We start from the raw sequence: 16,491 nt of genomic DNA on the forward strand, positions 1-16,491 counted from the left end.
TGTTCTGACTCTATAAAACCGTCACACTGTGATGCCATTAGACACCTGGTCGGGATGAAGTCACTGATATTAAAAGCGAAACTTCTAGTGGAACAAGTTGTTATCTGACGTTTGCATCTGATCTCTGTCATAAAGTCCCTGTGGGTTCCTGTAAAGCACCTGGCTTATTGTCACTGAGCAGGTGTGTCAGACTGCTGCTCACCTGGACACTCCAACCACCATCACATGATTTAACAAGATCTGATCTCAGTCCAGCCGATATGTATGGAAGTCTGAGGCTGTCCATATTAACATGAAGTCATTTAATTAATCTGAAACTCGTGTGCAACAGAAGAAACATTTACAAAGTTAAAATGAAAGAAACAGAGTCACAAAGATGAGTGTGAAGTTTTTCGGTCCATTTCAGGTCACTTTTATTACACAAACACTTTAAAGTCGGGACAAATTATCACAAAAAAACATCATGTTCATTAACTGTGAACAAACCAAACTTAAAACCCTCCTGCTGGGCTGGATGTGACGCCTCTCTGTCCACATGCTCAGATCGTCATGTGTCACCTGGACGTCGTCTAATTTACGGTTTCTGTATGTCCATCAGGTCTCTAAATATTAAATAACTATTCTTGAAATAAGGCACGCTGTGATTCAAAGTTACATTCAGTGGATTCAGATTATAAACAGACTGTCCAGCAGATACTTCACTGTCCCTATATTGATCTTCAGTATATAAACATGCAATAAACTGTTACCAACAGACCAACGCAGCTGTTTATTAATGTGTTAACTTCTGCAGACAGAACAGATGTAATTATAGAAGAACAAATACTGAGCGTTATTGCTTACAGCCACATTATATTGCGTTATTAATATTTTTTTCATGTTTGTATACTGCTAATAGATGCTGAAGTGGGACTTTAAGTGAAGTGTGAAAGTGCAGAGGACTCTCAATAAACAGGATTGTTAGGAATAATGTGATCTATCAAACACATAAGGCAGACATCAGACATGTTACATTAACAGATAACTCTGTTACTCAGTTCCTCCTACAGGAAGCCAGAAAGACTTCAGATTCAGGTTTTTAGATTTGAATTCAGACCCCATGTGATTTTTGTTTCCTTCCAAAAAACTTTCACAATCATTTATGAGCTAAATCTGAAGTTAAACCTGCAGAACCTCCTGAGAAAACAAAGAGAACGTTGAAATGATGAACCTGTTCCAACGTGAGGCTCATTAAGGCTCAATATCTTTTTACTAAAGTGCTGAAATTGTCCATAAAATGTTAAACCATAAATTCACAATATGAAAAAACAAACTTAAAATCTGAACTCAAACTCAGTGTTGCAAATGTTTATATGCTGCATGGAGTCTTCATCAGTTCTAGAAGTTCAGTCTGTTAAAACAGAGACTTTCATGTTTCTGCAGGTTGGATAATAAAGTGACGGGTGACTCCTCTTCATCATCATCTTCAGCTCCTCTCGCTCACTGCAGGGGGGAAAGTCAGAGGTCAAAGGTTAATCTGAGATGAGCAGAGGTTCCTAAAGACCACATCTGACTCCTATCAGCCAATCAGCGTCCTCTCTTGTCCTCAGGAGTGGACAATTGGACGCAGTGTTCGACATCAATGTCAGACAATAGGCTACTTACAGGATTATATTCAGTTTGCTAAACTCCGCCCCCTTACTTAATGTTGCTAATCTGTCAACCAACAGTTTACAATGATAACACTGCAGATTTAACATCAACCTTCACAGTGAGAAACAAACAGAAGCAAAAACAGCTTCTCGTTTCTAGCCGATGACCGTCAAACTTTATGAGCTGTAGCCAGCTAGCTAATTAAGCTAACATTAGCTCTGTGAGATGTTCCAAACAGAAGGCATCACTTTCAAGTGAAGGCATCTCTGCTTACATTGGTTTCAAACCGCCTTCGAGGGCAGCACTGATGGCAATGTGTGTCAGTAGAGACGCTAGCCTTAGCATCAGCTAACTAGCCAAACTTGGTTGGTTACAGTCACGGGCTAATATGATAGTTCAGTGTTTAGTTCTTTCTAGCTTTTCAAAAATCAAAGTGAGAAAACTACTAAAACCTTTTAAAAACGTATTTCTGTATAGGAATTCAGTTGTTTGTCCGCCATCTTGACCAGTTTTTGTAAGCGGCTGCGGCCGCTGGTTTATGGGTAACAGCAGCATCATGCATCGATGATGCTTTCAAAACTGGCCGTTACGGGGGCAGCTTGAAAGCATCTTACGATCGTTTGAGCCGTTTGGAACAGCACTCGATGCTGTGCTGTTAGACACCTTCTGAGACAGCAGTTTAGCCCCTTTTCAACACAGCCGTTGTCTCCCGCTGACAATTATTAAAGCGAGACACCTTTAAAACTAAAATATTCAGCTGATGCTATCATGCTAACAGACCGAAGCTAAAGCTAACAGGTCATTGGCCTACCGTGCTGCTGTGTTCAGGGGCAAAGGTCACGCCTTTGCCTGCTCTGTCCTGAGATCCGCTGCTGCTGCCGCTGACCAGGCTCTTCTTCATGATACCTGAACATCAGAACAGACACGGGTGACGTTCATGTACTGATTATAAATGTTAATATTCTGTTTGTCCAGCTGCGGTGTGTCCTCCCCACCTGCAGGCGGCAGCGCGTCCGGTCTCTGCTGGCTGCTTTTGTGAGAAGGAGGGTGGTTTCCGGTCCTGGAGAGGCGGCGCTGGCGTGGGTTCAATATGGCGGCCAGAGAGACAATGCCGGGGGGCGGGACTTTACCCATCCTCAGATACAAGTCCTTGATCTCTCGCTTCTGATTGGCCTGCAGGTTCTGCACCTCCGCCAGGTGTCTGGGATTACAAAGGAAAGGTTAAAGGAGGATTCATGGGGGATTAAAGGAGCTCAGTGTTAAGAAGGTAAAGGTTGTATCGTAACATTTCTCAGCAACTGAATACGAACAAATTACTGCAGATGTTGAAAAGTTCTGTAGAAACAGCAACAGTCTGCAGACCTCACCTCCTAAAGGAGATTTCAGTTTACCCTTCCAGAGACAGATTAGGTAAAATATGCTGGAAAGTTATGACGGTTGTGTTTCTGGACATGTCGCTGTGTCCGTCGCCTGCAGCAAAGCGTAATGTCCGTGTTGGGATAGCGCCTTTCCAGTCTTTTCGCCCACTCAGAGAGCAGAGACTAAGGCTCACAGGAAACAGAAACTCATTCACACACAGATGGAACAGCCATCAGAGGCAGTTTGGGTTTCAATTAGCCCAGGGACACTTGACATGCCCATGAGGAGCGTTTCAGAATCAGAGTGTTTTGCCTGATTTTGCTGACATGTTTAGATTTTGTTGATTTGTTTTATTTCGTATGAAAATTGGTAGATTTATCTGTTATCTCTTTTCTTTTTAATGTTATCTTCCTACTTTTAAAATAGATTTTGTGTAATAATAATTTCCCATCATCAGAACCCTCAGAGGGTCTCATGACATCTTTGCTTTTTGTTTTCATGTTGTTTTGTTGACAGAACTTAGATAAATAGTCTCTTTTGGGAAAACAACATCAGCATCAATCCAAACGTTACCTTCCCCGGAGCTCCTGCAGCTCCTTCCACATCTCCTCGCTCTCGCTCTCTGATTCGTCAGAGCTGATGCAGGGTGCTGGGCGGTTCCATGATTGGCTGAAGCTGCTGCCACTCGAGCTGGTTGACCCCTCCCATGGACTGCCACTTGGCCTCCTCTTCTTCTTCTCCTCTTCCTCCTCTTCCTTCTGTGGACCAGGGTTTTCATGGTCACCCTGGAGACGTGGGGGCAGCGTGCTTAGCTCATCTGTACTGCTCCCTGAGCTCTCTGTTTGGTTCGGCCTGGAGGGAGGTGGGGAGTGGGCAGTGGGTGTGGCCTGGTTGAGGGGACGGGGTTCTTGATGACAGGCAGCAGGAGTGTCTTTAGAGGCCGTCACCTGGAAACGACCAATGGCAAGGACTGAAGTTTTCTTCACTGAAAAAGAAACAGAAGAAGAAACCGAAGTTACTTCAAAGCACGGGGCACTTCCTGTCGGCTTGGAGACGTTGCGAGGCTACCCAGCCGACAGTTCTTACGGTCCGCGTTGCCTCGACGTGTAGTTACATATTTGAGGACGTGCAAATCAGGTTACTGCGTAGGGTATCGGGCTATGCAGAGGCTACGCCGTCGATTGGACGCGGAAGTATAAATTGCACTTTAGTGATAGGATGAGAAGCCAAGTCATCCGTGAGGAACTCGGAGCAGAGCCACTGCCAGTTGAGGTGGTTCAGGCATCTGGTAAGGATGCCCCCTGGACGCCTCCCTAAGGAGGTGTTCCAGGCACGTCCAGCTGGGAGGAGGCCTCGGAGATGACCCAGGACTAGGTGGAGAGATATCTTCACACTGGCCAGGGAACGCAGCCAGAGCTGGCTAATGCGGCTCGGGAAAGGGAGCTCTGGGATCCTCTGCTGGAGCTGCTGCCCCGCGACCCGACCCCAGACAAGTGGTTAAAGAAGGATGGATGGATGTACGATGTTGGTTGCCTCATGTGTCTCACCTGTGTTAACCGCCCTGCCAGCTTGTGTGTTTAAAGTCAGTGTGCCTCCCTGGTCTTTGTCAGTCCGTTACTGTTGTGTGTTTCTGCCCACATTTTTTGGATTCTGATTTTTTTCTGCCTTCCCAGCCTATTCTTTGGTCTGTGGACCTCTGGACTTTGCCCGTGGTCTTATTGGCTTATTTTACTTTTGTTCCAGACACCTTTCTTGGTTTATTTTGGACATTAATTCACCTTTTTGTGTTCTCACAATAAAACTAGAAAACTGATCCTTCTCTGCTCTGAATTTCTGCGTCCGGGACCAAACCCCTGTTTTCCTGTGTCTGCTCTTGGCATTTGTGACATTTAGTTTTTGACATCAGCCTCAGACGTTCATTATATAACATATTAGTTCATTTCTATAAAAATCTACTCTATTTGTGAGATACTTTGTGTTTTTGATGGTTGGAAAGTCTCAGAGTAAAGATGTAAACAGGCAGACTCACACACAGGTGTGACTTACCTTCCTGGATGGGGGACAGACCGGGTGAGGGTAACATGGGGGAGGACACCTGGACAAAAGAAATAACATCATGATCAGAGTTATAGATTTGACCTGATGCCTCATGGTGCTCATTATGTAAACTTTATTATGGCTGTTTGGATCCTCGTTTGAATCCAGCAGGAGCGACAAAACAGAACATCAGAAAATAATAAAAACAGGAAGCTAAAGGTTTAATTTCATGTCAGAAAATCAAATATGTTTCCTGTTGGTGTCTTACACTGTTGGTAGGACGCAAGACAGGTGGTGAGGAAGTGGGGGAGGCACAGAGCTCGCCTCTTGGACTGGGAGCACTACTGATACTGGGAACAGTTGACCGAATAGGAGCGGTGGTCAGACTGGAAACACTGGTCGGTTTGTGTGCAGAGGCCACACTGGGAACACTGGCCCGAATGGGAGAACTGGTCAGACTGGAAGCCCTTGCCTGAATGGGAGCATTTGTCCGATATGGAACCCTGGTCAGCCTAGAAGTGCTGGTCCGAATGGAAGTACTGTTCAGACCAGGAGCACTGGTCAGACTGGGAGCACTGGTCAGACCAGGAGCACTGGTCAGACTGGGAGTACTGTTCAGTCTGGGAGAACTGGTCAAACTTAGAGTTGTGGCAAGACTAGGATTACAGTGCCTGTTAGGAGCACTGGTTAGACTGGGTGTACAGGTCAGATTGGGAGTACTGACCCAGTTGGAAGCACTGGTCAGACTGGGAGCACTGGACAGACTGGGAAGACTGGTCAGACTGGGAGAAGTGGTCAGACTGGGAGCACTGGTCACATTGGGAGCACTGGTCAGACTGGGAACACTGGTCAGACTGGGAGCACTGGTCACATTGGGAGCACTGGTCAGACTGGGAGCCCTGGTCAGACTGGGAGAAGTGGTCAGATTAGGAGCACTGGTCAGATTAGGAACACTGGTCAGACTGGGAGCACTGGTCAGACTGGGAGCACTGGTCAGACTGGGAACACTGGTCAGACTGGGAGCACTGGTCAGACTGGGAGCACTGGTCAGACTGGGAACACTGGTCAGACTGGGAGCACTGGTCACATTGGGAGCACTGGTCAGACTGGGAGAAGTGGTCAGATTAGGAGCACTGGTCAGACTGGGAGCACTGGTCAGACTGGGAACACTGGTCACATTGGGAGCACTGGTCAGACTGGGAGCTGGTCACATTGGGAGCACTGGTCAGACTGGGAGCAGAAACAGTCTCTGAACCTGTGAAGCAGATAAATGATCGGTGAATCTGTTCAGTCTGGTGTGATACCACTGTGATGTCAGCAGGGACTCACCATTAGGGGGCGGAGCTGAGCTGACCTTCAGCTGAAGTGGACTGTGAGGCTGAAATGAGTGAATGAATTCATCACTGAATGAATGAATTAACAAACTGTTTCAGCTCCTCATATTCAGAGTTTCGTCTGTTCCTACCAGGCTGATCTTACTTCTCTGAAAGAATAAATGTTTATGCTGCTAATCCACAGAAACCAGGTCTGTCTAACCCCCTACCCCGATCACAGAAACCAGGTCTGTCTAACCCCCTACCCCGATCACAGAAACCAGGTCTGTCTAACCCCCTACCCCGAACCCAGAAACCGTATCTGTCTTATCCCCTACCCCGATAACAGAAACCGTATCTGTCTAACCCCCTACCCCGATCACAGAAACCAGGTCTGTCTAACCCCCTACCCCGAACCCAGAAACCGTATCTGTCTTATCCCCTACCCCGATAACAGAAACCGTATCTGTCTTATCCCCTACCCCGATCACAGAAACCAGCTCTGTCTAACCCCCTACCCCCAACCCAGAAACCGTATCTGTCTAACCCTCTACCCCGATCACAGAAACCAGGTCTGTCTAACCCCCTACCCCGAACCCAGAAACCGTATCTGTCTTATCCCCTACCCCGATCACACAGAAACCATATCTGTCTAACCCCCTACCCCGATCACAGAAACCAGGTCTGTCTAACCCCCTACCCCGAACCCAGAAACCGTATCTGTCTTATCCCCTACCCCGATCACACAGAAACCATATCTGTCTAACCCCCTACCCCGATCACAGAAACCAGGTCTGTCTAACCCCTTACCCCGAACCCAGAAACCGTATCTGTCTTATCCCCTACCCCGATCACAGAAACCAAGTCTGTCTAACCCCCTACCCCGAACCCAGAAACCGTATCTGTCTTATCCCCTACCCCGAACCCAGAAACCGTATCTGTCTTATCCCCTACCCCGATCACAGAAACCATATCTGTCTTATCCCCTACCCCGATCACAGAAACCATATCTGTCTTATCCCCTACCCCGAACCCAGAAACAATATCTGTCTAACCCCCTACCCCGATCACAGAAACAATATCTGTCTAAACCCCTACCCCGATCACAGAAACCATATCTGTCTAAACCCCTACCCCGATCACAGAAACCATATCTGTCTTATCCCCTACCCCGGACCCAGAAACCATATCTGTCTTATCCCCTACCCCGGACCCAGAAACCATATCTGTCTTATCCCCTACCCCGATCACAGAAACCATATCTGTCTTATCCCCTACCCCGGACCCAGAAACCAGGTCTGTCTAACCCCCTACCCTGAACCCAGAAACTGTATCTGTCTTATACCCTACCCCGATCACAGAAACCAGGTCTGTCTAGTTCCCTTCCCTGAAAGAATTTCTTCTTCCCAATTGTCCATTTTGGTCCAAACCAGGTTTATTTAGTTTACTTCTTTACTTCTTAATACCTGCCTGGACAACAGAATGAGGTTTCTCTAATCCCCTACCCCAAGTACAGAACCAGGTTTCTCTTATTCCCTAACCCAAGTACAGAAAACATTATCTGGTTGCTGACGTGCGGATAAAAGTTCTGAATATTCTTGAGGAGCCCCTGAACTCACCATCATTACCCAGGTAAGTCTGTTTTAACAGGAACTCACCTGTAACTGATGCTCCCATCCTACCTGAGGTGCGTCTTGAGTCCGGCCAGGCGGCAGCCCCTCCTGGCTGTCTGGGGCGGAGTATGTCTGAGGGGTGGGGGGGCTATAGGACACCTTGGGTGAGAAGGGCGCCGAGAAGGAGGCTTGGCTTAGAGGATGGAGGTTGGTGCCCAGGGATGGAGACATGGGGGGAGTAAGGGGAGCCTGGGGGGAGGGAACTGGAGGAGACATAGGCTGAGAGTGAGGGTGAAAGCCCTGGTTGGGGGTCACAGGTGGAGGCATGAGGGACTGGGCCACACTCATGGCCAGAGAGAGTACACTGGCCAGAGAGAAGAGAGGCTGGTCAGGGGGGGGCCAGTGAGGAGGGGAAGGAGGGGGGAGAGCTGAGGAAGACGAGGAGGGGCTGAGGAGGGAGGGGTTACTCTGGACTCGGGGGAGGCTGGTGGAGGAGCCCTGGGTGGGGAAAGGGGCGTTGTAGGGGGGAGACGGGAGGTAATACTGACGAGGAGGGGGGGGGTCTGGGTGGGTGTAGTGGAGGGGGTATGGGGGGGTCTGATGGGAGGCAGCTGGAGAGAGAGAGAGAGGTGGGGGCGGGGGGTAAGATTATCAACAGCAGGCTTCAAAATGAAAATCTGTAAAGTGGACAGCGTGTATCTGAAGCTCGTTCTCATTCCCAGAGCGTCAAATAGCTACGCTTTGTCACGTCTTTCAGTTTCCAACGCAAATGGCAACGTTTGGCATCGTAGTTCTACACACTGGGGGAAGCCCTTTAGCACCATCGCTCAACACTAAACGTACTTCCATAAATAACACAAAAGTCCAAGTAAGGAGGTGGTCGGGTGGGACAAAATCACCCTGGAGACTGTATCCCATGTGAACCAAAAAGTCAACATTTATTCCTTTTAGTGATGTTACGTAACTTACGTAGCATTACATAATGTCTGAGAAGGTTCTCAGTCATCCAGGTCACAGTATCCAAAGAAGGTTGAAGTCAAGGGCAACTGGACTTGGTTGAAGATATTAGAAGACGTTTCGTCCCGACTGGCAGGGAAACATTTGCCAGGATCATCGATACTGCTGGTTCGTTAGTGTTCCTGGTTGTTATGTCCGAGGAGGGGGTCTACGCCACCACTTATCCCCCACTTACAATGCTGTCCTTTCATCACTTCCCAGGAAACTCAACAAACGTAACCTGTTGGCCTCAGGTGAAGATACCAACGATGGTCGTTCAGTCTCGGCCTCAGGTGAAGATACCAACGATGGTCGTTCAGTCTCGGCCTCAGGTGAAGATACCAACGATGGTCGTTCAGTCTTGGCCACAGGTGAAGATACCAACGATGGTCGTTCAGTCTTGGCCACAGGTAGTCTTAACGACTGTAACGACTGTCGTCACAGCAACAAGGAACACTAACGAACCAGCGGTATCGATGACCCGGGCCAACGACCCCACTGAGGTTAAGTAGCTGAGTTTCCCTGCCAGTCAGTCAGAACTGAAGAAGTCCTTTGGATGAGGGACGAAACGTCTTCCAGTATCTTCAACCAAGTCCAGCTGCCCTTGATTTTAACCTTCGTTGGATAGCATTACAAAACATACGTATGTAAGTAACGCAGTTATTTTCTGCCAAACCTTGATCTTTTTCTACCTCTAACTAAGTAGTTTTGTCACCTCAACTTAACCAAGCAGCAAAGTTTCACAATGTTAGTTTCATTTTGAAAGTCTAACTGGAGGTTATTCTTGCTAACTTGACCACAGAGCCCTACACGTACAAAAAACAACGCTAAAAGGTACCAAGGGTGATAAAAAGTGAGCAAGCGTCCACATGCGACACCCTGGGATGAGAACATCTTGTCCGTTATACATGAACGAATAGAGAAGGCGTTCGTCTACCTGTTGAGGTGTGGAAAGACTGTGACCTCAGTGATCTGACGGAGGGCGTGGCCTCCGAGTCGACGTAGAAGTCTACGCCCTTCAAGGGGGAGGGGTCAACATCTGCAATGTCTGAAGGGACGACACAGCGTTTGATCACTCAGTCAGCTTGTAAAGATTATAGTAAATGTTTCAGCAGCAGTCAGAGATGCATCAAAACATGATCTCAGCTGTCGTATCTGAAAATGTGTCACATTCAGGAAGTGACAGCCAGGAACAAGCTACCTGAGATGCTCTGTGCAGCTGTTAGCAGCTAACGGTATATATATATATATATATATATACAGAGTTTGGTATCCTTACAAATGTATGTGGCTTTTATTATCCGATGGTGGACTGCGTGTGAAACATCAAATTGTCTGAGAGGCAGGACCACCCACTCCACGATCATCCTGTCACACACCTTCTAAATCTTTTTCTAAACTATTTCGATAACACCCTCCACCTTTTTCCTTCTTTTCTTACCAGGCAGTGAAGACGTGGACTGAGTTCTGGAGAGGCTCTGGGCCGGCAGCTTTGGGTAAAGAAAATGTAAAATTATGAAAAACAGCGCCTCGGGACACATTACTACTGAGATGAATTGATTTGTCATTGTCAGGAAATTGACAACAAACACAACATTCGACTAATCGTTGCTCGGACAAAAAAAGACTTTTGAAGACGTCGCTTTGGACTTCAGGAAAATCAGAAAACAGAAAATGATTCGTTCACACACACACATACCATGGACTCGAGCTGCGTGGAGGCATTCAGGTGAGATGACCTGTTGGCATCGGCCAGCTGCTGTTTATGCATCATAGACTCCGCCCTCCTGATGATGTCATACATGCGGACAATGAATCCTTCTCGCTCCTCAGGCAGGATGAAGTCCCTGTGGATCTGAACGCAGAGATATGAAAGCACAAGGTTGCACCATCATAACCAAAACTAAATTCATCAGAACAGTATTTCCTGAAAGAATTTTGCTTTCCAGGAAAAATAACTGGAGGAAGGTTGTTTGTATTTTTGTGCCTCGTAGAGCACTGCGCTCCCAGAATGCACCTGTGGTTCCTAGAGTCTCCAAAAGTAGACTAGGAGCCAGAGCGTTCAGCTATCAAGCTCCTCTCCTGTGGAACCAGGTTCCAGTTTGGGTTCAGGAGGCAGACACCATCTCCACATTTAAGAGTAGGCTTAAGACTTTCCTCTTTGATAAAGCTTATAGTTAGGGCTGGCTCAGGTGAGTCCTGAACCATCCCTTAGTTATGCTGCTATAGGCCTAGACTGCCGGGGGATTTCCCATGATGCACTGAGCTCCTCTCTCTCCCTCTCTATGCAACCTCATCCCATTAGACCGGCAGACTGAACCAGAGCTGTGCCCTGATTGGCTGTTGGTGCTCACCATCACAGAGGCGATGTCCTCTGGATTGTCTCCGTCCAGATCGAACTTAAACGTCACCATCTTACTGTTGTGAGTCTGCAGCTGACACTCCACCACCCGGTCCACCATGTCTGACATCTGAACACACCAGCACACACACTCCGTCACACACGATGTTTAGATTTACACATCATCTATGGCTGTAATGATGACAGTGACTCAGGTTTTCACCCCTGTCATTCTCAGACGAGCTCTCGCTTTCCGCCTGAACTGCTTCGCGGCCGCCTGTGGGGTCACCTCCTTGTTCCCTCTGTCTGATTGGCCGTCATTGCCGTCACTCAACCCTGAGGTCACATCAGAGGCGTAGCTACAAACAGAAAAAGCCACACGAGCAGGTACAAAACAGATTCAGGAGGTTTACTGAGTACGTCTATGTGCCGTCGTTGAGAGGACTGAGCCTCAGTGAGACGACGCTCGTGGGAAGAGGACGTTTTTTAGAAAGTGGGGATTTCGACATATTCTTACCCCAACTCGACCAACATATGGACGGTTGGTCAACACCCGTCAACACCCATTAGCGTCTGTATTTAACGCCCTGGGTACCCTTTAGCCTCATTTTTTTAGATGTCACGTTAGCAAGAATAAATATGCATAAGTTACGCAACTTATGTAACAAATAAAAACATTGTTGACTTTTTGTTTCACACGGGAAACAAACACCTGTCTCCTGGTTGAAAGTCCAGTTTCTGGCCCACCCGTCCACCCCAACCAGCGCCTCAGACTTACGCTTTAAAAAACAACGCTACAGGGTTTCCCCAGAGGGTTACAAAGGGACACCAAGGGGTGTTGACCACACGTCCATGTGTGAATGTGACTTGGGAGAACGGGATGGAAATATGTGTTTGTGTTACCTGTCGACAGGTGAGGTAAAGCCGCTGACTGATCCAGATTGCAGTCGCTCGGCATTGTGGGACACGGCGATGCTCTGGAGAAGACAAACAGAAGTGACTGTGAGTGAGTTTATTTAGTGTTTATTTTCCCATGATGCAACGGGAAAACCAATTCCACAAGGTCAGTAAAAAGCCTCACAGAGCTGATTGGTCCGCACCAAAGTGCGACCAAAGTTCATCTTTTGTTGCGTTCAGTTAGTTCTGGTTTGGTTCCACTTTGCTAATATGCGAGCTAAAGAACTTTACATGAGGGACCTGCGTCCTGTCCTCATCTATGTGGGGGCGTCTCCCTGTACTTGACATCGATCGGTCTGTAAACGGACGTTATTCTGACGTCAGTGTGTCGTTGGTAGCTTTGACAAGAATGAATGAACCGCTGTACGTCTTTTCACACCTGTAACTTTAGTTTAGATCAAACTCAAAAGTCGGGAACAAACGGGTGTGAAAGCCCCCTGAAGGTCTCTCATGTCAGTACTGTTGTTTCTCCTCTAGAGGGCGACACAGACGTCATTTCTGGACGGACATCAGAGATCACGATGTCCTCAATAAACTGAATGATTCAACATGTGTTTCATGTGTGAGAGTTCAGTATTTGGGACTGAGTAAATAAAAAACAGCAGTTGTAAAAGCGTGTTAGCCCCGCCCCCATGTCGACACATTAGCCCCGCCTCCTGCTCACCTTGGGGAAACGCAGCACGGGGAGGGGTGGCGGTTTGGATCGAGCCCGAGTCACAGAGGGAGGAGGAGGCTTGGGTCGAGGGGTTTCCTGAACCAGGGGAGCAGGGGCGGGGACAGACGGAAGGGGGGCGGGGTTCGTGACCAGAGGGGGCGTGGCCTCAACCTTCTCCTGGACAACAGAGGAGCTAAAGGAGTTCTTATAGTCCGCTGGAGAGGAGAGAGAGTCATGAGTATAAATTTAAATGTTAGAATAATAAATAAACAATAAAATATTAATAATAAAAAGTATTAAAATCATTTCCTGACATGCAGCGGAGGAGTGTGACGTCTGTCTGTCGTCCTCATCGTCGCCGTCTCCTCCCGTCCTGCTGGACACGCTGCTGATCCCAGAGTCCACCGGGCTGCTGCTTGATGATGCCACCGTCCCTGGGGGCGTGGCTTGTAGCGAGCCGGGGGCGGGGCCTGAAACAGCAGCTGAGTCCTGCTGTGAGTTTAAACAGAGACAGAACAGCTGAGAGGACCCACCTGTCACTCAGAGAAACATTTTATTTGAACCCCTCCTGTTTATCATGGAGCAAAATATAAACAATGAATAAAAACAATTTAACACGATATAATTTAGTTTATGTGCAGAACATTTAATCCAGTTTATTGGTGTCCATAATGTTTCCAATGAAGCTTTTATGACAGCTGTTTATTGTGCTGAGAGGAGGAATGAAACAAACACACCTTCCCAGCAGCAGACGTGCTCGTGGCAGCTGCAGGCTTCTGATTGGGCGCCTCAGGTGGTAAGGGGGCGGGGTCAGACTCCTCCTCGACCGCAGCTTCCTTATGGCGGTTCAGGGCGTCCTCCAGCAGGCGGCGCTGTTTCTCCCGCTGACGCTTTATGGCCGTCACTTGGTGTCTGATCGCCTTGGCAACCTGATTATAGTCCGCCTTACACACGAACCCCAGCACCACCATCTCCTGGGCCACCTCCTCGGGGACGTCCTTGTACACCTCGAACAGGAACTCGATGGCGTTGTTGTCTTTGTATTTCCCGTGAAGCTTCTTGTTGTCGTCCATCCGCAGCCAGAGCTTCAGAGCCGCCTTCGAGCCGTCGTCGTCCTCGGCCAGATCCACGTGGACTCCCAGCTGCTCCTGGAAGAACGGGTGATCCAGCAGGTCCTGAACCGTGAACCTGCAGGAAGAAGGAAGCAAGCCACAGCGACAAACCGCGACTCGGTCAAACACGCTGAAGTCGCTCAAAAGAATCAAAACAGCTTTTCATAAAAAGTAGCGAATCCTGTGGCGTGAAGTCCGTCGCTCTCTGTCTGCTAACTTCTCTCATCCTGCAGCCTGTTGTTGTTGTTTTCCTCACGTTGCTGCCTTCAAAATAAAAGCGCATAAGCCGTCTGTTGGAGCTGGATCAAATGAATGACGAGTATTTGATATTATTGGATCATTTCTATACAAAGAATATTCTGTTTGAAATAAATAAACTGTTTCATAGTAGTTTCAGTTTTGTGCAAAGGGAATTAAAGGCCCGTCCCAAATAAAAGCTATTAATCAAAGTGTTACGGTATATATGCTGTAGATATATATATATATTTGTCTTAATCTGTTAAACAAAATACACCTCAGGCCTTTAGTTCAAATGAGAGTCCAAGAAAGATTAAAGAACCTGACTGACTGTTTGGTTTCTGTTTTACTTTGGTTTGGTTTAAATTCATCAAATTTAAAGATATTGAGTCTAAAAACTGAGTCAATAAAATATCAACCTGCTTCCCACTCTGAGCTAATGTTGCTAATGCTAACAGCTGAGTGATGTAAACATCTTCATCATCATCAAAAGGACCGACTTCATTTCCTGCCGTCACTCTGTGCAGTGATTCACGGCGTTAAGCAGTTATAAGAAATGTTCCCTTCCCTGTCCCAGCTGTTTGATTGGCTGACAGGCGTGAATGCTGCCCTCTGATTGGTCACGCTACCTCTCACTGCTGTCGGGGCGGATGCAGCCCTCGATGATCTCCTTCAGCTCGGGGATGGTCACTTTGGAAAAACTGTCCGGTTTGATTCCCTGAGAGAAAAAACACACCGTCAACCATCTGCACAAAGACAGGAAGTAGATGGCGCTCAGATGGGCGGAGCCTTACGCTGGTGACCTTGCGGTAGATCTGCGCGGCGTTCTGACACTCGGAGTACGGATACTCGGACGTCGCCATCTCCAGCATGCACATGCCGAAGGCGTAAACGTCCACGGCCTCGTTGTACTTCTCCTCATACATCTCTGGAGCCATGAACTCCGGGGTCCCTGAACGCATCACCAGTCACAACAATAAGTAGGTCAACAACAGAAGCAATCAGACGCCTTACTGTCAGCAGGGGTTTGACCCTGCCGGCTCTCCGTACATGCCGTGGTCTTACCGATGACGCTCTTGGCGAACGAGGCCCTCTTGAGCGTGGCGAGGCCCAGGTCTCCGATCTTGACGGAGGCGACGGGCCCCGTGATGAAGACGTTGTCGCACTTGAGGTCTCGGTGCAGGATGGGGGGGCAGCGGGAGTGCAGGAACTGCAGACCCTTCAGGATCTGGAAGCTCCACCGCTGCAGCAGCTTCAGCTTCATGGGTCGGAACCTGCGCAGGTACCTGAAGGGGTTCAAAGAGATACACACCTGGTCAGGTGAGGAATGCGGGGCGTTCGGGAACTAAAATGAGTGTGGGGCGTTCAGGAACTAAAATGAGCATGGGATGTTTGATAACTAAAATGAGCATGGTACGTTCAGGAACTAAAAATGAGTGTGCGGCGTTAGGGAACTAAAATGAGCGCGGGACGTTCCGGTACTAAAATTAGCTTGGGACGTTCAGGAACTAAAATGAGCGTGGGACGTTCAGGAACTAAAATGAGTGTAGGACTTTCAGGAACTAGAATGAGCGTGGGGCTTCAGGAACTAAAATGAGCGTGGGATGTTCAGGAACTAAAATGAGCGTGGGATGTTCCGGAACTAAAATGAGTGTGGGATGTTTGATAACTAAAATGAGCATGGTACGTTCAGGAACTAAAAATGAGTGTGCGGGGTTAGGGAACTAAAATGAGCGCGGGACGTTCCGGTACTAAAATTAGCTTGGGACGTTCAGGAACTAAAATGAGCTTGGGACGTTAGGGAACTAAAATGAGCGTGGGGCGTTCAGGAACTAAAATGAGTGTGGGGCGTTCAGGAACTAAAATGAGTGTGGGGCGTTAGGGAACTAAAATGAGCGCGGGACGTTCCGGTACTAAAATGAGCGTGGGACGTTCAGGAACTAAAATGAGCGTGGGGCGTTAGGGAACTAAAATGAGTGTAGGACTTTCAGGAACTAGAATGAGCGTGGGGCTTAAGGGAACTAAAATGAGTGTGGGGCGTTCAGGAACTAAAATGAGTGTGCGGGGTTAGGGAACTAAAATGAGCGCGGGACGTTCCGGTACTAAAATTAGCTTGGGACGTTCAGGAACTAAAATGAGCTTGGGACGTTAGGGAACTAAAATGAGCGTGGGGCGTTCAGGAACTAAAATGAGTGTGGGGCGTTAGGGAACGAAAATGAGCGCAGGACGTTCCGGTACT

General features: G+C 48.0%; 1 protein-coding gene across 8 annotated transcripts in view; it reads right to left on the minus strand.

Annotated features, from left to right (window-relative positions):
* Positions 1 to 383: 383 nt before the first annotated feature.
* LOC123962689 (serine/threonine-protein kinase WNK4-like) overlaps positions 384 to 16,491 on the minus strand; it is a 32,375-nt gene continuing 16,267 nt past the window's right edge. For 5 of the 8 annotated variants that reach the window (XM_046038936.1, XM_046038928.1, XM_046038920.1 and 2 more), the window contains 21 exons: positions 15,318 to 15,538; positions 15,047 to 15,204; positions 14,882 to 14,970; positions 13,641 to 14,091; positions 13,218 to 13,395; positions 12,913 to 13,118; positions 12,195 to 12,268; positions 11,515 to 11,650; positions 11,305 to 11,421; positions 10,650 to 10,805; positions 10,392 to 10,440; positions 9,888 to 9,998; positions 8,000 to 8,565; positions 6,358 to 6,406; positions 6,240 to 6,283; positions 5,297 to 6,205; positions 5,038 to 5,086; positions 3,565 to 3,976; positions 2,628 to 2,833; positions 2,444 to 2,538; positions 384 to 1,482 (listed from right to left, as the gene is read on the minus strand). In XM_046038936.1, coding sequence (XP_045894892.1) covers positions 1,480 to 1,482; positions 2,444 to 2,538; positions 2,628 to 2,833; positions 3,565 to 3,976; positions 5,038 to 5,086; positions 5,297 to 6,205; positions 6,240 to 6,283; positions 6,358 to 6,406; positions 8,000 to 8,565; positions 9,888 to 9,998; positions 10,392 to 10,440; positions 10,650 to 10,805; positions 11,305 to 11,421; positions 11,515 to 11,650; positions 12,195 to 12,268; positions 12,913 to 13,118; positions 13,218 to 13,395; positions 13,641 to 14,091; positions 14,882 to 14,970; positions 15,047 to 15,204; positions 15,318 to 15,538 — 4,279 coding nt within the window. In that variant the 3' untranslated portion in view covers positions 384 to 1,479. Of the gene's footprint in view, positions 1,483 to 2,443; positions 2,539 to 2,627; positions 2,834 to 2,999; positions 3,174 to 3,564; positions 3,977 to 5,037; positions 5,087 to 5,296; positions 6,206 to 6,239; positions 6,284 to 6,357; positions 6,407 to 7,999; positions 8,566 to 9,887; positions 9,999 to 10,391; positions 10,441 to 10,649; positions 10,806 to 11,304; positions 11,422 to 11,514; positions 11,651 to 12,194; positions 12,269 to 12,912; positions 13,119 to 13,217; positions 13,396 to 13,640; positions 14,092 to 14,881; positions 14,971 to 15,046; positions 15,205 to 15,317; positions 15,539 to 16,491 lie in introns of those variants that run through there. The other 3 variants (XM_046038956.1, XM_046038965.1, XM_046038972.1) reach the window with 3 other exon arrangements.

The sequence above is a fragment of the Micropterus dolomieu genome, linkage group LG02 (genome assembly GCF_021292245.1).
Source record: "Micropterus dolomieu isolate WLL.071019.BEF.003 ecotype Adirondacks linkage group LG02, ASM2129224v1, whole genome shotgun sequence".
NCBI classification, from domain to species: Eukaryota; Metazoa; Chordata; class Actinopteri; order Centrarchiformes; family Centrarchidae; genus Micropterus; species Micropterus dolomieu.